Below are 22,033 nucleotides of genomic sequence, written 5' to 3' on the forward strand. Positions count from 1 at the left end.
AATGCTCATTATTTTTTAATTTCTTTTTTATTGTAATCTAGAACTATCCAATAGAAATAAAACAGGGTTTTAAAATATTAGACTGTTATAATACTGCAAACAGTGTGTGCAAACAGTGCATACAGCATAATGTGTACAAAAACAGCATATATGTCAGTGAAAGGTAATAATAATAATAATAATAATAATAATAGTAATTTATTTCTTACCTGCCACTCCCCAAGGCTTGAGGCAGGGTACAACACAGTTTAAACCACGTAAAACCACTTAAACACATTGAATGTTAGATGTTATGCTGTGACTGGGATGGAACACACACACACGTTTGCACCTTGGTATTAAAGAAAGTCAGTTTGACAGTTACTCCTGTGAGTAACTAAAATGGGCAGGTACAAGAATTGCTGATCAATGGCATCTATGGCCCGGAATAGATGGGCCTTTGCGGTGCCCTCGTCATGTGCGAGGGTTGCCTGGTGGGTAGCACGCCCACATGCCCAGCAACCCTCACATGTGACGAGGGCGCCGCAACTGCGGCGCACCCACCAGACAGGGCATGTAATGATGATGTCGCAGCTGCACCACTTCCAAATGGGGCAGCACAGCCGCGACATCATCACAATGTCTCTGGGGCTCTGCTGCAGCACAGCAGCACCAGAAAAAGGAGCCGCTTCCAGGCGCTTCTTTTTTGTTGCGCAGCAGTGCTGTGCAATTTGTTTGCTGCAGCACTCCTGCGGAGCAAAGAGAGGCACCAGGAAGGCTGTAAGATCCATGAGGCACCATGACTGCACACAAACCCACATGCATTATCACTGTAATACCACAATCAGAGGGAGGAAAGGAATGAAAAGAAGCTAGTGATAGAAACCTTCATTGAATTCTACAATATCAGGGAAATAGTCATAACATTCACCCCTGATTCTCACTTCAGAGAAAAGACTAGAAAAGACTGGACATTTGAGAAGAAGGAACATAATGACACATTGAAGACCATCCATAACTGAACAACTGTAGCATGATGGATGTTCTTGCTCCCAGAGCATCACACAACTACTGCTTGGTTATGGATGGCTTATGCATATTGTCATACACTTGGCCTTCCACATTTGCGGGTTTGACTATTCATTTCTCATTTCATGAGTGTGTAGCTGCTGCTTAACTAACTTAACCTTCCCCCCACCTTCCTCTCAATTTCCTATCCTTCCAAACGCCTCAGCCAGATTTTAAACTGTTTCAGCCCATCAGTCTCCTGTTCCTCTCTGTCGCTGTCCTCCCCATCACCTATACTTCCAAAAAGCAGACCAAAATTTAAATCCCTTTCCAGCCCACTGACCTTCTGGCTGGCTCTTTAGGAAGGACAGGAGACTGAGAGGACACTGATTAGGAGCAATAGGAGTGGGGGCAAAGAGATTGAAGCAAAAGTGAAAGCTGACAGAAGTTTATCTGCATTGCGGAAATAATGCAGTTTGACAACACTATAACTGCCATGTCTCAGTGCTATGGACTTGGAGGTACTGTTTTATAGCGGCTCTGCTCCTTCATGGAGGGGTGAATAAAGAAGGTGGCACTAGGGGACTCCTGCTTGACCCCCTGGCCATTGGCCTGTGGGGTCTCTCAGGGTTATGTGTTGTCCCCTACGCTATTTAACATAAAACTACTGGGAGAGGTCATCGGAGTTTTGGAGTGTGGTGCCATCAATATGCACCTCAATACTACTCCTTTCCACCTCAATGCAAGGAAGCTGTCTGGTCCTAAATTAGTGTCTGTCATCAGTAACTGGATTGGATGAGGGCAAACAAGTTGAAACTTAATCAAGACAAGACAGAGATGCTCCTGGTCAGTTGGAAGGCAGATCAAGGAATAGGGATCCAGCCTGTGTTAGATGAGGTTCCACACTCCTTGAAGATGCAGGTTCACAGTTTAGGGGTACTCCTGTACTCAGCTCTGAACCTGGAGGCCCAGATCTCGCAGTGACCAGGAGTGCTTCTGCACATTTAAAACTCGTAAGCTAATTATGTCTATTCCTTGAAATGCTGGTTCTGGCCTCAGAGGTACATGCCTTGGTTACATCCCTTTTGGACTACTGTAACATGCTCTACTTGGGGCTGCCTTTGAAGAGTCTTCAAAAACTGCAGCTGATCCAAAGAGCTGCAGCCAAACTATTAACAGGGACAGGTTACAGAGATTACACAATACCCCTGTTGAAACAGCTCCACTGGCTGACAGTTTGTTTCTTGGCACAATTCAAAGTGCTGGTTATGACCTATAAAGCCCTATATGGTTCAGGTCCAGGCTATTTGGCAGACCATATCTCCCTCTATGAGCTGGTCCCAACCCTGAGATCCTCTGGTGAGGCTCTTCTCTCAGTCCCACCAACTATGGATTGCTAAAAAAGATAAATAAATTGGCCCTAGAGCAAATCAGGCATGAACTCTCCCTAGAACAGTGGTTCACAACCTGTGGGTCGGGACCCCTTTGGGAGTCAAATAACCCTTTCACAGGGGTTGCCTAAGACCATTGGAAAACACATATTTGCATGTAGCAATGAAAATAATTTTATGGTTGGGGTCGCCACAACATGAAGAACTATATTAAAGAGTTGCGGCATTGCCCTAGAAGCTTATAGGACTAAACTGAAGCTGTCATACATTGGTCATTTCATAAGAAGACATGACTCACTAGAAAAGACAATAATGCTTGTTAAGGTAGAAGGCAGTAGAAACATAGGAAACAGAGCTGCTTTCTAGATGAATACACTCAGTCAAGGGAGCTATACTCCTGAGTCTGCAAGAGCTGAGCAGGGCTGTTTATGACAGTGTGACTTGGTTGATTTGAAAGCAGTTAACAACAATGTCATTGATCACTCAGAGCTGTTTCACATTTAATGAGTAAGGAAAACAGAATTACTGCCACCAGTCACTTCTACACCTGGGCAGGATGATAATTACACACAAATAGGAAGGAAATAGATGTCAAAGTGGTACAGCCAATATGCCATAATGTGGGTTGGATCAATTAGCTAAGAAATGTGTAGGGGAGCAATTTAAAAAGCAAGATAGATAGGTGAGAGAGGAATGCAGAACCCATTTTGCCTATTTACAATTTCTTTCTGTTTCTGCAATTTCTTTCCAACAGGACTGAGAAGCAGAAGCTGATTGCTTCCATCTCAGTTGGTGTGGTATTTTTTGGTCTAAGCCTGAACATTAAGGAAGCCAACTAAAGTGCTGGTCCTGTTTCAGGGGATAAGTTCAGAACTGTAAATAGGCCCTTTGCATTTTGGACTAAAATCTAGATCCCATACACCACTATACTAACACGGAAGCCAAGAGCTGGACAAAGAAGTTGGGGAAAACATGGATCGATGATTGGCTCAGCTCTGCTCTCTCACCTACTCATCCAGTGCTTTAAATCAGTGGTACTCAAACTTTTTACCCTTGTAACCCTGTACACAACTGGACTGATGCCCCCAAGAATGTCTCTGAAATGGAATTCAGCCCGTCAGCTGGAAAAGACTTCTTGTCCTTGCTTGGTATTAGTGCAGAATGTGCATCGTCACTTTTTTTTAATACAGGAGAGCAGCAGAGGTTTTAAAGGGAGAGCTAACCACCTCACACCTCCATTTACTAAATAACATAGTACTTGGGAAGCCTCTTTACATCTATATGCAGATGTCACCCCTCCTCACTGTACCATATGAATAAAAGTATTTTATTTAGTATGCATATTTTCATGCACACTTTCATGTATATTCATATTTTAAAAATTTATAAGGAAATAGAATTGTTGGAATTAGAACAGTTTAAGTAAATTCAATATTTAACTGAAAGGATGTGTACATTTTACACATAAAACAAGTTTGGGAGGAGGGGGGGTATCAGGGCCTCCTTGAGCAACTCTTGCACGCCCCCCCCCCCCCCGGGGAGGTTGACTCCCTACTGTTTGAGAACCACTGCTTTAAATGCCTCTGTTTCTTGTTCTACTAGAAAATTGGTAGCAAACTAGTTTAGATACATGGATGTGTCTTCATGACATTTGGTAGTCTCCTAGGTCACAAAACATTCATGTGGAGAGACTCCAAGAGTGGGTAGGTAGTTTTTTGTGGGTCTTCTTGCTACCTGATGACTGCAATTTATGATTGCTAGATTAAATTGTAAGCACTGAAAATAAATTATAGGAACAGCTTGTACTGTGCATGAATGCAGTCTTCCTCCATGTAGTAGTCCATTTTTGTCTAATTTGTTAGTTGTTTAGTGACACTAGACAAATTGCCCTATTAATTCTTTCATAACATACCCAAATCCTGAAAACAAATACAAAATGTAGCACAGTAGGCTCTCTTAGCCATGTATTTCTTATCTACACATTCAGCCATCCACAGCTTGAATGTATGTATATATGTGTGTGGGGTGTGTATGTATTTCAAAAAGCAGACCTTGATTTTGGGATGTTAGATAAGGGATGCCATTTTACTATCACAATGTATTTGATGGGCCTTTTGCATCCAGGGATTTTGTTATGCACCGGGGGTCCTGGAACCAAAACCCAGCAGATACCAAGGGGCCATTGTATATTCCATTTTGGTTATTTTCACCTATACCATGAATCAATAAATGATGGTCAGTGGTCTTTAAGGGAAAGTTTTAATTCACTTGGGCGGGTTATAAACCACCATAAAATACGTATTGACTACGTATTAGGTTTAGGAAGGGGCGGTGCTTCTGCACCCCCCTAACCATAGTACGTAGTCAATACGTATAATATGGCGGCGGCCGTTCCACACGGCCGCCGCCATATTGATGTAGCGGACGCTGTGCGTTCACATGTCGTGCGGTGCTTATGACGTTGCAAGTGCACCATTGGCGCCTCACGGCGTCATAACCGCGCCGCAGGAAGAAGCTCCATTTTGGAGCTTCTTTTTTGCTCTGTGAGGGAGTCGCGTGGTTTGGCTGCTGCGGCTCCCTTGCGGAGCAAACAACAGCGGCGGTCTGTAACGCTCCAGAGATCACTGTGATTGATATGAATGTTAACCAAATTGAACTAAAGGCACACTAAATCCAGATTAATATCTTCCTTGTATCTTGCAAACTGTGCATCTGTTCTACCACAATGTATTCACATAGTTACATCTGACAAATACAGTTATATGTAATAGGAACAGGTAATATATGGATTTTGTTAAACAGCAGTTCTCATTTTCCATTATTACTGCCTGTTCCAGCTGTGGTTGATGGAACTTGCAATCCGGCAACATGTGAAGAACCATATATTCCTCACCTGATATGTATAATATTTTTATGAATGGTTGCTTTGCTTTGTTATTGACCTGTGGCTATGTAGAAAAAGCAGCACAATTCCTAACAGGGCTCCAGCGACAAAATGCAGCTGTGCCATGTTAGAAGAACACAAACTGATCTTTTAAATTTCACAGCTTTGCATTAAGTAGGATAATTTTACGGACTGCCTCTAGAGTTTCATAGCCACTGATAAGGTTAATAAATTAATAAGTAGGTTATCCCAGAAAGTAAGGAACATCTCCTAATATAGCAAGAGAATCAAACACAGGAAGCTATAGGGAAATTTAATACTTCCCAAAGCAGTCAGCAGGCTATTATCCCCAGCAGGTTTGAAAGGGTGGGGAGAACCACAATTAGCCCAAATGCTTGTAGAGAAGTTCAGAAAACTGACCTCTGGAATAGCTGATGCTATCTAGAAACAGAGGTGACCTGAACAAGTAGCAAAAAATAATGATCCATTTCTCCCCCTCCCCTTGGGGGAGATATGAACCCTTGTGTATTTGTAGTCTGAAATACACGTGGAGCATTTAAGCTCTACTTATCAACATCTGTGCAACAGCTGAGAGGGGAGAATGAAGATGAGTAAGTCAATTCTTCATCCTGTTCTCATCTTCTTTACTGACCCTATGCAGATTGGAAGGGTAACTTTTGAAAGTGGAAACTTTTAAACTCATCTAGAGTCTCTGTGTGATGCAGAACCTTAGAAAACAGAGTCCTACATCACTAAGGAAACATATATAAGTACAAAAGGCATTCCTATGGCTTGAGCCATCCCTCTAAATTGTGGAGGGAGATGGAGACAGAACTAGGGTTCTCATCCTTGTCCTTCCCCCTTAGGTGTTGATGGGACACAGATATAGAATGTTAGAATAGGACCATCAGATTAGTTTAAAATAGAACTGAGGCATGTAGATGGATCTATTGTTATCTTGTTTCCTTTTGCTCTCCATGTAAAAACAAAAGTGGAACTACTGCCTTCCAGGCATTGTCTACAAACTTCAGCTGCCAACTTCTTTCTTTCAGTTAACCTGAAAGGTGCTACTGTTATGGAATGCCATCTTGGAACATCCTGGTACTGTGAGTTAAAACAGCACCGATAAGGAGAATTCCCATACCTAGGATCAAAAATTGACCAGAGTGGTGACTGCAGTCAGGAAATAAGAAGAAGACTACAAATGGGTAGGACAGCTATGAAGGAACTGGAAAAGATCCTAAATAGAAAAGATATACAACTGAATACTAAAGTTAGAATCATCCCGGCCATCATATTCCCCATTACCATGTACAGATGTGAGAGCTGGACAGTAAAGGAAACAGACAGAAAGAAAATCAATGCATTTGAGATTTGCTGCTGGAAAAAAAGTGCTTATGATTCCGTGGACAGCCAAAAAGACAAAGAGATGGATCCTTGAACAGATCAAAGTAGAACTCTCCTTGGAAACCAAGATGATCAATTTTAGGCTGTTGTACTTTGGCCACATAATTGGAAGGCATGGATTGCTAGAAAAAACAATAATTCTAGGAAAGGTAGATGATAGAAGAAAGAGGGGGAGACTGCATGCCAGATGGATGGACTCAATCAAGGGGGTTAATTATGGGTTTGCAGGGCCTGAGCAGAGCAGTGGAGAAGGTCAGGGAGTCTTGGAGGTGTCTCATCCCCAGGACTGCCATGAGTCGGAATCTATTTGAGCAAAACTAACAACAACAAGGTGAACTTATAGGGTTTTCTTGGTAAGTTTCTTCAGAGCGGTTTTTGTCAGGACCAAGATGTAAACAAGTCTGATAAAATGACATGGATGTGGCCACTAGGTAGAGCTGTAGCAGAACTTATTACAGTTCCAGTGGCAGTTATGAGTCCGCATTTCAAAACAGTTGCATTATGGGAAGAAAGAGTGTGTCATATGACGGTTGGTGTTAGAGTAACTGCCTCTGTGTTTGTTGTTATGGTTGATTGGTTGGCAAAGTAACTTATTTGTAAGTATTCAAGACGGCTGTCTTATACTCTGTGTAATCTTTGTATATAGCTTTGTAACAAAGATTAAAAAGCCCTCTCATTGAGAGAAACCTTGCTTGTCCAGAGATTCATTCCTGTATGAGAAGAAGTTTGCTATGCAACTAAGATTCTTCACAGACCTTCTTCTGGGTGTCCTGTCTGCGCACATAAACTCTGCTTGTGTTCGCTTCCACGAGGGTTATGAACGCAGCACACACCCTGACAGGTTTGCCATTGACATCGGCTGAGGCTGAGAAAGTGTGATTTACCCAAGGTCACCCAGTGGGTTTTTATGCTCAAGTGAGAAATCAGACCCTGATCTCCGGAGTCATAGTCCAACACCCAAACCATTACACCATGCTGACTCTCATTGTGTATTATAACAACAACAACAACACCATTTTCTTCAAGAAAAGAATCTGCCTTCATCAGAACAAACTTTCTTGAAAGCAGAATCATGGAATTACAGAAGCTGAAGGGGACGTTTGGGCCATTGAATTCAACCCCCTGCTCAATGCAGTATCTCCAGCTAAAGCATTCCCAGCAGGTAACTGTCCAGCCTCTTTCTGAAGACGTCCAGAGAATGAGACCCCACCACCTCTCCAGGCAACTGTCAAATTGCTCTCACTATCAAGACGTTCCTTTGAATGTTCAATCAAAATTTACTCTTCTGTAGCTTACAACCATCAGACATGGTCCTATCCTCTGGGGCAGCAGAGAGAACAAGCTCAAACACTCTTCTTTGTGAGGTATTTAAAGAGTGCAATTATGTCACATGTGTTGCTTTCACATTTTAGAAACAATTAACATCCTAGCAGCTCTATGGATAAGTATTACTGAACTAGATCAAGATTTATGACCAATGTTAAAATTGTTTTTTCTTTTTGGTATCCCACTTCACTTTCATTCAACCCCCATAACTATGTGGCTATGCACATATCTAAGACCTGAATAATGTACTCTATCAGTGTATCCAAAGTACAATGTATTCCACAAAAAATTATGTTGTCTTAAAAGCTTCCACCAAACTTCTTTGTTTGTGTTAAAATCTTCCTCTTCTTTTTCTGCTGAAGCAGACTAGCATGATTATCTCTTAGAAAAAGTATTTGTCATGTGTCATTTTTTAAAAAACCCAAACACCCAGAAGGTGCCTATTGGCAAGATTAACTGGTATTCCATATTGTATGCCATGTGTTTTACATCTTGCACTTTAATAGTCATTGTACGGAAATAAAGATGTCCAAATGCAATCTGCCATGCAAAATACAATTTTCTCTCATAAACTGTGCTACAATTAGATACAGAGGATGACTGCATGCAGGCAGAATTCCAGTTCCACAAAGCATATATTTTAAACCTGGCAGTTGCAGTCCAATGATATCTGGAGGCTCACTTATTCTTTATATCATGACAATCACAGATAAGGCAGTACACAGAATCCTTTTTTTAAAAAAAGCAATAACAATATTGCTTTATCAAAAAGTAGAATGTATCCAAAGTATAGCATGGTTTGAAAATATATGTCGGCATTTCAGCTGTAGTGATTATAGCTAACTGATAGGTTATACATACTCAGTCTTCTGCGCTGATAACTGGAACAGGCCACATGAGCACTTGCCTCATCTGTCTAATCCTCTTTTCCCTAGCCTGTTCATTCCTTCATTGCTTTCTTTTTTCCTTCTATGTGTCTCTCTGCAGCCTCCCTGCAACCTTCCCTTCCCTTTTCTATGTGACTCAAATGTAATAAGCAACAGGAAAAGTACAAAACTCAAGAGATAAGAGGGGGTTGGGTTGTAGGAGGCTGGGTAGAGAAACTAGGAGAGTAGTCAAACATTTCTTTTTTTAAAAAAGCTTGAAAAATCCTTGCCCGACCACAAGGAAATGGGGCAAGATGTTGTTCCTTTTTGCCCTTTCGAAGAGAATAACAATAGCCATAGTGCAAAAGCTCAGCTGGTTTCTCTGTCTGGGATATTCATTAAGACCTTGCCCAAGTATTTCCTGTAAATTGCTTGGCTCCCCTTTGAGGCATTCAGCAGGTATATAGAATGCCAGTAAATTATCTTGCAGCTCTGCAGGACTCCTTTGAGTTGCTAATAGGTTATAAATAATCCAAGGTGTCTAGCGAGAAGACAGGTGGTATTCATAATACCGTGGTTGAATTTCCCCCCCTTAATCAAATAAGTCCCTAGCCTGAATATTTGCTTCACCTTGTGAAATCATAAAATAGTTGAAATAGCTTATTCTCTTTGAGATTTTGTTAAAAAATCTCCCAGTAATCACTTCTTTAAAAAACTCACACAATCTGCACAATAATATCATTACACTCTTTTCCTACATTGTAAAACACGGTTCCCAAACTTTGGTCCTCCAGAGGATTTGGACTTCGACTCCCAAAATCCCCAGACAGCCTAGCCAACAGTCGGGAATTCTGAGAGCTGAAGTCTAAAGTATCTAAAGTACCAAAGTTTGGGAACCAATGTTCTAAAATATGGCCTAAGTTGGAAGAGTGTGATTTCCCCTGAAACAATGGGTGAAGGTGCCCCATTGTTAAGTCCATGAGTGGCCCACGTCCTAACAAATTCTACAGATTCAGTTCCTGTTAGAGCCTATCCTAGCCATTTCCAACTTAGTGCCTTCCACATGTTCGAGTACCACTCTCATAATCTTCCACCATTAGCTATGTTGCGTTTGGGTTATGTAGATTCAAATTCCAAAATATCTGGAGGGCGTCAGGTTGGGAAAGGCTGTCCTTGCAATCGTTTTTTACACACATACATTGGCAGCATCCATTTTAAATTAAATTCAGGATTAAATAATAAAATACTGTTAACTGCCCTCAAGTCAGCCTTGACATAACCCCATGAATGAGAGACCAAATCCCCCTATCATCAACAGCTCTGTTTAGTTCTTGCAGATTCATGGCTGTGGCTTCCTTGATTGAGTCCATCCATCTGTCATGTGGTCTTCCTCTTTTCCTGCCACCCTCTACCTTAGTGGGATGACAAAGGATTGATCAGGAGTGTTCTTGCTAAACTGGGACAATTGAATGGCATATGTTTGGTCAACTCAGTGTTTATATTCAGTACTAATCACAAATATTGCTCAGGGTGTTCTCTGTGGTTACTGCACAAGTTGGAATTTCAGTGTTGGAAAGAGGGCACTTTCATACTCTTATTACTGAGGGAGATGTAATTTTTTCCTCCTCCTGACAAGTGATGGGTAATGGCAAATATGGCATCACTACAAGTATATTACTGAATGATGAATAGTCACAGGGAAGCCAATTCATAACCATATTTGCCAAACTGTAGCTATTCATAGTGTCAAGGGTACAGGTAGGAACACCTTTCAAAATTACTGAGAGCACTGGTTTATTTTCCTTTTGGGCATGTCATGCTTGTTAGCATGCAAATTGACTTGCCACGCAAAGAAATGTTAGTTTGTATTTTCACACAAGAGCAGTGTTGCAAGAAAAGTGGCATCCCACTTATGTCAACATTTTCTAAATAGCCCTCAGCAGCTGATTTTCCTTAATTGTGAACAGAGATTTCCTTCCTTTTCTGCCAGTTCCAAGGTAGTGGTATATGAAGTGGGGAAATTTTGTTCCCTTAATTTAAAAATAACATAATTGCCATCACCACTTTCACTGCCATCATCATCAAAGACAAAAAAGGTGATATGGGAATATACTTCTCCCAGGAGATATTTCAGATATTCCTCTCAGATAAATGTAATGTTATACATATTTCTCATACACAACTCAGGAAATCCTTGTTCATGTGCCTTCCTTGTTCCTCACTTACATTATTTTTGTCCTCTCCTCTGACTTTTTTTTTTTTTTTTTTTGCACAGAAAACAGTGCATTTTAGACAAAACACATTGGGGGTTTTTTGCACAAAAATAGCAAAAAAAAAAAAAATTGCAAGTATTCTCCTCACCTTTAGACTTATGTCAACTTCTTTCTGAGTAAGCAGAGAAAAGTAGTACTACATACAGTGGACCCTTGTTATACACTGAGGTTTGGTTCCAAGATCCCCCGTGAATAACAAGATCTGTGGATGCTCAAGTCCCATTAAATATAATGACATAGAAAAATGGTGTCCCTTATAAAAAATGAAAAATCAAGTTTTGATATTTGAAATTTATACTTTTTTTTGGAACATTTTCAAACTGTGGATGCTTGAATCTGTGTATAAAAAAATCTGTGTATAAGAAGGACTGACTGTAGAAGAATGAAGGGGAAAAAATCACTCAGTTTGTATTTGCTGATATAGTTTACAAAAATTAACATAATTCAGTATATTCACTTTTATTAATTCATCAAAGCAGTGTGCCAATCAAAAATGTGAGCAAAATACATATATGGGAGCAATTGCTTATACTTATGCTTTTGTGTGAGAGTGTGTGTGTGTGTGTGTGTGTGTGTGTGTGTGTGAATACTGTGAATAATTTTCAAATCATGGAAAGCAATTTACAAAATCTTGTATTGGGTTACACTGTTTGCATAAATACACATACCATGTTAGGGAAAGCATGCAGAAATGTGTATATTAGAAAAAATGTATGTGAAAATGCATACAAAAATTGAAGAAAGCAATGTTTAAGATGGAAAAATTGGAAGTTGAACAAAATCAAAATGGAGATATTTTTGCAAGCATAAAATACACATCTATTTTATCTATTATTCCAAACTGAATGCTACTGATAAATTTTCTGGAGAGTTTTCAAAATGAAAGAGTGGGATAGAAATGTTCCGGTAATATTTGCTATCACAATTTTTTGATTAGCTCTTAACCTAATCATTCAATATTTGGCAGTAACTCATGTCCTTGAATTTTTTTCTTCCTGCTCTTGTTACTAGTGTACACTCCACTCCCGCATTGAGCAAACAGCCTGAATGTTCTCTATGAACCTTAACCTTGTTCTAAGTTTTATGATTACCCTTTCCCCTTCAGTTCTTTTTCTTTTATACCACTTGACCTTTGGAAGCTGCAATCCTGCATCCATTGACTCCAGGAGTAAACTGCACTGAACTTAGTGGAACTTATTTTTGAGTAATGTGTGTAGGACTGCACTGTAAATCTGTTTGTCAAATTTGCTGGCAAATTTGTCAAACAGGATTCTTCGTGATATGTTCATGCAATCACTATAAAATGCTAACATACACTTGACATGAGCTCCTCATTTATGGTTCAGCATTGCAGATAAATGCTGGATGAGGGAAGAGCATCATAATGATGCAGTCAATGGCTGCACTTTCATAGTAAGGGAGAGACAGCTACAATTATCCTATAATGAATAAAATCTGTAAACTCAGATTGATGGTTATTTCAGCCGCTGACAAGTGACAGTATAAAACTGAGTAATATTTCTGCACAGTTCTACATACAGTCCACAGCTCTCATGATTATTAGGAATATCATTTATACAGCTCAATGCTTCAAAGGTGGGATTAATGGAAGGGTTGAAATTTGCAGGCAGTGGGATTTGTAACACAGGTTTCTTAATTGGAAAATAATGGAATAGTTAGTGATAGTAATTTGTTTAATTACCAAGAGATAACATCATGGATTAGAGCATGCAAAGGTGTGCTGGGATAGGAGGGTTGGATGAATCAATGACTGTTAGGGTTCCTATCAATATGGATAAAATGAGAATTATTAGTTTCACTAGAGAAGAAAGGCAAATGTTTCACTCACTTTCACTAGTCTCATACTCCATTTCTACTTCTGCTTTTCCTCCTCTACTTCTGGTTCTTCTATGTTCTTTAAAACAAAACCAAGGATCGTTTCAATTTTAGGTGAAAAGCAATTACTCTAAACTAAAATATGACATTTTAAAAACATAATAGCCAGTAACATCTCCCCCAACCCATCATTCCATCTTAATATTCCCCCAATTCATGCATCTTAATGACATCTCTTCATTAGCTCTCTCATGAGCACATATATCAGCAAAGAAACTCCACCGCTCCTTTTAATGCTTCCAAAGAAAATAATGTTTTCTCCAGATTACAGACATATATTTCAGTGAATTGTTTTGTTAGAAAGAAGATATGGCCTCAGGGATCACGTCAATCCTCACAGCAGAATACAGACTCTTCCATCATTTCATTTGTAAAAGCAGAGATTGCCTTCTTATGTGGCTAAAGTCTAGCATAAAACCCTCTCTAGACACTAGAGTAGCCAAAGGGGAACGCCAACATTCCTTTTTTAAAATCAGTACTTCAAGTGACAATATGGTATAAAACTGGCAGAATATTACCTTTTAACAAATATTTTGGCTACCTTGACTCAAATTTCACAGTAGTACAAACACCAGAGGTATCAGGATAGGAATAATAATTGATGGGCCAAAATCATGAATAACAACTTATTTCTCAAAATATGCTCCTTTGAATTTTTTTTTTTTTTTGAAATTTCTTTTTTGCTAAAATTTAATTTAGTTACCAAAATGAAAAGAAAACTTATGTGATTATTTATATTTTTTCTAACTGGTAAAAAATTGTTTCTTTGTTGTGTTGTCCAAACATACAATAACTAAGCAGGGTTACACTTTTGGGTTGAAGTGATTTGAAATACGGAGATTAAGGATGTCATTTATACACATACTTGGCAGGAAGTCCCAACAAACTGAATGGGGCTTATGTTTCAGACTTCCAGTAGATAAATGGGATGCACAACCCATATAAGGATCCTGTCTTTTGCTAACAGTAAGGCGTGGATTCATATTCTTAACCCATTTATAAATCCAAACCTAGTTCATGCAAAACGTTACACATACAGCTGTTGCTCATGACCCCCTGAAAACACATCAGATATAGCTGGACAGAAACTGAGTACACTACAAGATTAACTGTCCACATCAGCAGACGTTTCTATGTCACAAAATGAATTTGCAAGATTTCATCTTCATAGACACTGCTGCCTGGTTTTGCACAATATTCATCTGGGAACCATGCAGGGAAAATTTTTAAAATGTCTGCTTCACAGTATCACAAAATCTCCAGATTATCAGTTTGAAGAACATGCATTCAGTGAAAATACTTTTGTTCTGTTACTGCATACAATTTAATAGTAGAAAGAGTAATATCTAACAAACAACTTTATGCCTGGTATTCGTTAATCTTTGCTCTACTTTAACATAACACTCTCTTTACTCTTAGGTTTCAAGTTGCAGATATATTGGCAAACAACTGATGAGAGATAGTTTTTTGTGGGTTTTTCGGGCTATGTGGCCATGTTCCAGAAAAGTTTCTTCCTGATGTTTCGCCAGCATCTGTGGCTGGCATCTCCATCGCCACAGATGCTGGTGAAACATCAGGAAGAAACTTTTCTAGAACATGGCCACATAGCCCAAAAAACCCACAAAAAACTATGGATGCCGGCAATGAAAGCCTTCGACTAAACTGATCAGAGAATTGTCCAGGTTTTTTTTCCCACAAGAAGAGGGAATTTACTAAGGTCATTTTGAATTTTGATCCTGTATTCTGGGGTATTAGCTACTCCTCCTAGTTTGGTGGCATCTGCAAATTTGATAAGTATACCCCCAATTCTGTCCTCCAAGTCATTGATAAAGATGTTGAATAACACTGGCCCCAGGACAGAGCCCTGTGGGCCCCCACTGGTCATTTTTCTCCAGGATGAAAAGGAGCCAGCGTTGAGCACCCTTTGGCACTGGTCAACCAATTACAAATCCATGTAACAGTTGCCTTGTCTAGCCCACATTTTACAAGCTTGTTTGCAAGAATGTCATGGTGAACTTTGTCAAAGGCCTTACCAAAATCAAGATATACTATATCCACAGCATTCCCTTCATCTAACAAGCTGGTAATTTTATAAAAGAACAAGATTAGATTTGTCTGGCATGACTTCTTTCTCTGAAACCCATGTTGACTTTTTGTGATTATGGAAATGCCTTCTAGATGTTCACAGACTCTTTGTTTAATGATCTGCTCCAGAATCTTTCCTGGTATTGATGTCAGACTAACTGGACGATAATTGTTGGGATCCTCTTTTTCCCCCCCTTTTTGAAGATGGGGACAACGTTTGCCTTCCTCCAGTCTGCTGGGATTTCTCCTGTTTTCCAGGAGTTCTCAAACATTATTGCCAATGGCTCCGATATTACATTTGCCAGTTCTTTTAATACCCTTGGATGTAGTTCATTTGGTCCTGGAGACTTATATTCATTTAGATTAACCAGGTATTCCTGTACTATCTCTTTACTTATTCTGTGCTGAAATTCCCCTATTCTGTCCTCTGCTCCATTATCCTCAGGTTGAGCATCCTCTTTTCCTGTTCTGAGAAGACTGAGGCAAAGAAGGTGTTGAGTAATTCTGCCTTTTCTCTGTCTCCTGTTAGCATTTTGTCATCTTCTCCACGCAGTGGCCCTACCATTACTTTCTTCTTACTTTTGCTGCAGACATACTCCCAAAAGCCTTTTTTGTTGTTCTTAACCTCTCTAGCAAGCCTGAGTTCATTCTGTGTTTTAGCTTTTCTGACTTTACCCCTACATGTGCTTGCTATTTGTTTGAATTCCTCTTTGGTGATTTCCCCGTTTTTCCATTTCTTATACATGTTCCATTTAAAACTCAGTTGAACGTTCCTTAGTCATCCATCCTGGTTTCTTGAGACACCTCTCATTTTTCTTCCTTACTGGAACTGTTTGAAATTGTGCCTTCAGTATCTCCCTTTTGAGAAACTCCCATCCGTCTTGAATTCCCTTCTCTTTTAGTATTCCTGACCATGGGATCACCCCCAGTATTTCTCAAAGTTTGCTAAAATCAGCTTTCCTAAAGTCTAGAATGCATGTCTGACTATGCCTGGCTTCAGTGTGCAGAGACGGGGAGGAAGAATTCCCCTCCAAGAGACGCCAGAGAGACTGATTTTAAAGACAGTATAGTCAGGGTTATTCAGTCAAACTGAAAACTTCAGCAGAACACCCTTAATAAAATGTAATGAAGTACAAATATTATTAGCTAAGCAGAAAATCATAATCCAAAAATCATTAAGGACTAGCAGTAAAAGAGACAAACAAAACATTCATACTAAACAACCAGCAAAACCTGGGAACATTATGTCTTTGTACTACAAACTCCAGAATTGTAGTTCATGAATTATGGGCAATTCTGCAGTCCAAACAATTAAAATTTCAAGCCTTTAGAAAACAGACAGATACATCTTCAAAGACCTAACAAAACATGTAATTTTATATATAGCCAGGGATACTTATTACAAAAATTTAACCCAGTGCTCACTGGAATTGGTTTAATAGCCACAGCACCACTGATGTATTACCAAGCTGCCATTATAATGTTCTGTTTTGAATGTCTGGACTCTCATTCAGATCACTGCACATATTCTTTGTGGTGTTTTCAATTAATGTCATTATTATTAAATAATGTTATTATTATTATCATTCAGATGGCAAGGCAAATCTTGGAGTCCTAAGATGAACCAAAGTATATCTGAAGCAACAATGAAGAAATAGCAAACAAAACAAGCCTTTACACATATTATTATGCATTAACTAAAGAAGTTACATGAGCCCTTTTCTTTAGAGAGTCATTTACATGAATATAGTCTAGTGCTTTTACTATACACTGATGCATAATATTAACAATATAATTTGCCAACAGATATTAGTCATCTATTGCATTCAGCATGGAATACACCAATGGGACCATAATGCTGCCAGTGTGATTCCATGGTGTATAGATCCCTGGATCTTATTAATAAAAGGCATACACAAAATAGAACAAGCACACTTAGGACTTTATCACATGGGGGGAACTGGGGGTTTAAAAAGGCATTTTCCTGGGACAATCATATGATCGTGGCAAAGATTTTCCCACAACATCAATATTAGAAAGGACTTACCCTGAGAAGAACCAGGAATGCTACACCAGTGAATCATTCATGGGGAAAGCATGCTGGCTTATACAGTGCTTTGTTCAGCATATAGTGCTGAAGTCATATGGAAAACATACTTAAGGCTTTGGTGTGGCTTCTGGACTCTTAGGACGCATGCATCATTGAAACACCATACCTCCACTGTGACTCAAAGCAGCTTTATTTTGGCTGTCTGTAACAGGCCTAAATGTCTGTAATAACAGGGCTGTAATAACAGTTATTACAGGGCTGTAATAACTGAACTGGAGACCAAGCTAGAGGGACTGATGAGAAACCTGACTGCAGTACTGGGTCTTTGGCCAAAGCCCAGTGAAAATATTGCTGTGGGAGGGGAGGGAATTCTGTTTGTGCTGTTTATGCAGCACAAACAGACAGATGAAAAGAATGGATTCTTTTCCCTTCTCAGGTCTTGTAATGTTACCTTTTGGACTTTAGTTCCCAAAATCCTGCAGTCATCATGGTCACTAGCTGGGGGATTATGGAAAAATATAGTTTTTAAAAATAGCATTTGCGGGTTTTGTCCCTACCTACATTCTTCCCCTGACACTCCAGTTCAGCTGCTAAGACTCCATGACTACAAGGAAATTCTGCAGAGAGAAGGTGGCTAAAGGGGAGGAAGGCAATTGCACATGAGAGAAAGAAGGAGGTGGCAGTATATCTGCTCTTTCATTAAATGCTTTGCTTTAAATCAACCCTGCTCTGTTTTATGGGGAATCAGTGGAACCCTGGTTGTATTACTCTACCAGCGTCCCTACTTGTGACTTGAACATGTCAATGCTTAGATAGGATACAGCAGCCATTTTAAATGTGGCTAAATAAATATGCACAATATTGTCACTGTCTTTGTGCAGAAAAAACGTAGTGAAAATGGACAATGGCATGGTAAGAGACAAAAATATTAATGTGTACATCTATGCGTATGCACATGTATGATGGAGTGGATTTCACTGTATTCTCACCTGTACTATTTATTAGCTTTTCTAAGCAGCAGAGAGACCAAAATAACAAATTGTAATGAGATATTTCAAAACAAGTTCTAGCTGAGATCCATCTTGCCAAATGGGATAAGCTGTTTTGACGGCTCTCAAAAGATGGCTACCATTCTTTCCGGCATTATCCGTTGCTACATTAATTCACTGCCAGATTAATTGTTTTCTTATTCCCTGATTCTTACAACAGCAGCCTAATGTACAAACTTCAACGGTAAGCCCTGAATTAAGATCCACTGAATTACGTAGAATTTGTCAAGTCCACATTTATGTTCCAATGAGTCCAGCTGGGACTAGCAATTGCATTTAGATCTTCACTCCTTTCATCCTAAATCTCCTCCAATTTTTCTTTTTCATGTGCCCTGCATTGCGTAGCATAATATTTTAAATCCTTCCAGTCATCTTCCTTTCCTTTCCTTTCCTTCCCTTCCATCCTTCACAATCTACTCACTTTTCCTGCCCTGTCCTCTCTTAACCTACTCTTTTCAGAGATTAAAGGTGCAGTCTTTGCTTACAGCACAATGCCCTTGATTTTTTTTTTCTGTGCAGTCTTGAGGAAGGAACATTCACTTATAAGCAGAAAGGAAACTGAGATTCTCTCTATCTGACTTAATATTATTTTTACCAAGCTGATTGGGAAAGTGTAGATTTATATGTCTAGAGGATTTCTGGAAATCAAAGCTGCCAGCTTTTCAGTTTCATTTTAAATACATATTTCTAAATTCAGGTAGCTTCTTACAGACAGCTCTTCATGGCCCAGTCCTGTCACCAAGTTCAACTTTGCAGTATTCCATTTGCATCCAGCTGACATTGATTTGTGCTGCCAGATGGCTAAAGATGAAGCACAATTGCTCAATACAATGTCTGACCTACTTATACTCCTAACAATCTGCTGCAGAATACCTGGTAAAAGCACAGCACTTTTAATTGAACATGTAACTTGCTTTCTTAGACAACGTACACGCTCCATTGGGAATAGTCTAGCAATGCAAACAAGAGAATGTCAACATTATCATTGTTCTTGCTGCCATTACTACTACTACAATTTCAGAGGCATAGGAATGCATGGCAAATAATACTTCCTCAACCAATTCAAGAACAGTACTGTCAAAGAATCACAAATAATAATTTGTAAAAGAATCACAAGCTAGCCTATCACCTATATATAAAGAAATTTTATTTGGCCTAAACATCATGTCAGTGCCCTAGTGCTCTGCATGTGTATGTTTTTGTGTGCCTTCAAGTCACCTGTCAACTTATGGTAACACCAAGGAATCCTCACAGGTGGTTTTGCAAACCACCAAGGTTAGGTATAAAAGCACTTACTTCACATGCAGAGGATTCAGTTCTTAGCATTTCCAGAGGCCAAGAGCAAAGCTGGGTATAGGACCACTGTCTAAAGCCAAATATCACTAGTAAGAGTAGAGGATACTGGACTCAAGTTTTACTGATAGGAAATCATTGAAATTAATGAGACCTTTTAGTTACAACTAAGGGCCAGACTCCTGGTAGAATGTGAATAGAATATGATCTGGCCATATATGATTTGAAAATATCCATTCCTTTTTTGGGAGAGGGGGGTGAAAAAGTCTTCAAAGTTCAAAGAAAAAGGTTTTGCACTTCTTAACTGTATTATACTGAAGGATGTGCATTATTGATTGTGTGGACATCCTCTCCTCCTCTTTGAATGTCTTCACATGGCAGAGGGTGGGCGGATAGGCGAGCAGATGGATGTTACTGCTAACAGATTTCTTTGTTTTCATACACATATAGGGTTTGCCTAATCTCCTTGGCATTTTACATCATTTATTTTTATTTTTATTTATTATGTTATTTATACCCCACCCTTGTCTTGATCCAAGAGCAAAGGATATTTAAACAGTTAAAGATCCCTTGGAGGAAATATGTGAATGTTCCTTCACGGGCATTGGCAGGGAGCTCAGCATCTCTCTTCTCCCAATTATTAACGCTTTCTTCTCCCACCCATTATCTGAGAGACTAGCTTAGCTTTTTCCAGATTTCAAGGGGAAGGGGGAGAGAGGGCATGAATTAACTCCTGTTTTCAAGAAACTTTGCAGCATACAGTCCAATAACCAATGGGATTCAGGCAGTAGGTGATTGAAAAAGTACAGTGATAACCTCCATTGGGGATGGAGAGGAATACTTGACAGCAGAACTGGAAGTGTGTTTGTTGTATCCTTTGATTGACAGCTAAAAAAATAATGGTGTTTCATGTGGGTGATAGAAATAGCATATGTGCAAATAGGCAGGAATGAATTCAGAGAAAGTATAGACCATAGGAGTTGATTTGAAGGTGTGAAAATCCACAGCAATTTGCATAAAATATGCACATGTAGACTGGCCCTTAACAGAGACCCTATTGATCTCAATGAACCCACTCTACATAAAACTAACAGTGGATTTAGTTCACTGAACTAAGTGATTTGACCCAGCAGCACAACATGTATTCATATACCTGGACATCAAACAAACTAAACACCATCCATGTATGGCAGTCCATAAGGGTCTTGATAACCCCACTGTTTTTATTGCCTGCTTGGTTTTGCATTTCATGTCCCTGCCATATAGGCAATATTCAACTAGATGCTCACATGGTTAATTCCTGGACAGTGTTTCTCAGTTTATTGCCTGAAGATGTATTGGTCCAAGCAAAAATGCATTATCTTCTATCATACTAGTACAAACTAAGCAAACAGTCTTATACTTAGGAAAGGGAAATTGCTCTCCAATAATAAGACTGGATTCAAACAGCTTTTGCACAGAGTTGATTTTGTGCCAATGTTGCAACTCGTGAAAACATCCATCATTTTGATTCACAGCACCTTCCACTTTTGATGGATTCTGCTTTTTAGTAGTTTTCAGTATGCTCTAATGGGGAAAAAGTGTGTTTATTTTGATTAACAGGAGGTGAGGGAAGGAGGGAGGAATGCAATTCTTGGTTCAGCGTCAGACAAAATGTCAGTGAAGAAAAGAAAAACATGATTGAAGAGTAATTCATCAGTGAAGGGAATGACAAACAAATCAAAATGTTTTGTACGTATATGCTACAGTCATTAATTTTCTCCTCTGTTCAGCTTAGCAACTAATTACTATTGTCAAAAAAAGCAGCTCCCATCAACTTCAGCAAATCTGTTTTCAAAAAGGCAACTGCATGAAGAAAAATACTCCCTCAAAATACAGGTGAGAGGGACAAGTAAGACTGAGTTGAATTTTTCCAAGATCTGTTCTGGCTGATGTTTCAGGAAATATAAAATTTGCTCTGAAAGAGCAATGGTCCCATAGGAACAACACTCCCACACCAGGCAAAACATTTGCTAAGAATGTGTATGATTTAACAGGGCATCACACTGTGGATTATGTTCCTTCACAGTGACAACTGGAAGCAAGGCTGCTTGAAGAATTTGACCTTCAAGTCGGTTCAAGTTGAGCCACGCAAAGAGTTTAGCAGCAAAGTCAAAGCGTTCAGTTTTGGACTCATCGGACCAGAGAATCTTTCCCTACATATTCCATATATCACCCTGATGTCTTTTTGCAAACTCCAAATGGGCTTTGATATGGTTTGTTTCAACAGTGACTCTCTTTTTACATCTCCTCCATAAACCCCAGCTTTGTGGAACATTCAGGTGACAGTTGTCCCATGGAAAGTTTTGCCCATCCCAGATGCTGGTCTCTCCAGAGTTATCTTTGGCCTCTTGGTCACTACTCTAATGCTCCCCACCCTCAGTTACTGAGTTTTGGTGGACAATCTTCTCTGCACAGAGTCATGGTTTAGTCAAATCCTTTCAGTTTTGTAATACTGGATTTAATAGTGCTGTGGGAGATGTTACT

The 22,033-nt window shown here is 39.5% G+C and overlaps 1 protein-coding gene across 2 annotated transcripts in view; it reads right to left on the minus strand.

The window, feature by feature from the left end:
• Positions 1–22,033, minus strand: part of PLCB1 (phospholipase C beta 1) — a 581,938-nt gene that overhangs the window by 15,084 nt on the left and 544,821 nt on the right. Inside the window, exon 32 of one of the 2 annotated variants that reach the window (XM_089519304.1) lies at positions 12,984–13,049. The exons of the other annotated variant lie outside the window; for it this stretch is intronic. Within the exon in view, the coding sequence (XP_089375430.1) occupies positions 13,008–13,049 (42 nt within the window). The 3' untranslated portion in view covers positions 12,984–13,007. The remainder of the gene's footprint in view (positions 1–12,983; positions 13,050–22,033) is intronic. 2 annotated transcript variants of the gene reach the window in all.

This window comes from Sceloporus occidentalis, unplaced genomic scaffold (genome assembly GCF_023333645.1).
Source record: "Sceloporus occidentalis isolate IW3139 unplaced genomic scaffold, rSceOcc1.0.p SCAF_4, whole genome shotgun sequence".
In the NCBI taxonomy this organism is placed as follows: Eukaryota; Metazoa; Chordata; class Lepidosauria; order Squamata; family Phrynosomatidae; genus Sceloporus; species Sceloporus occidentalis.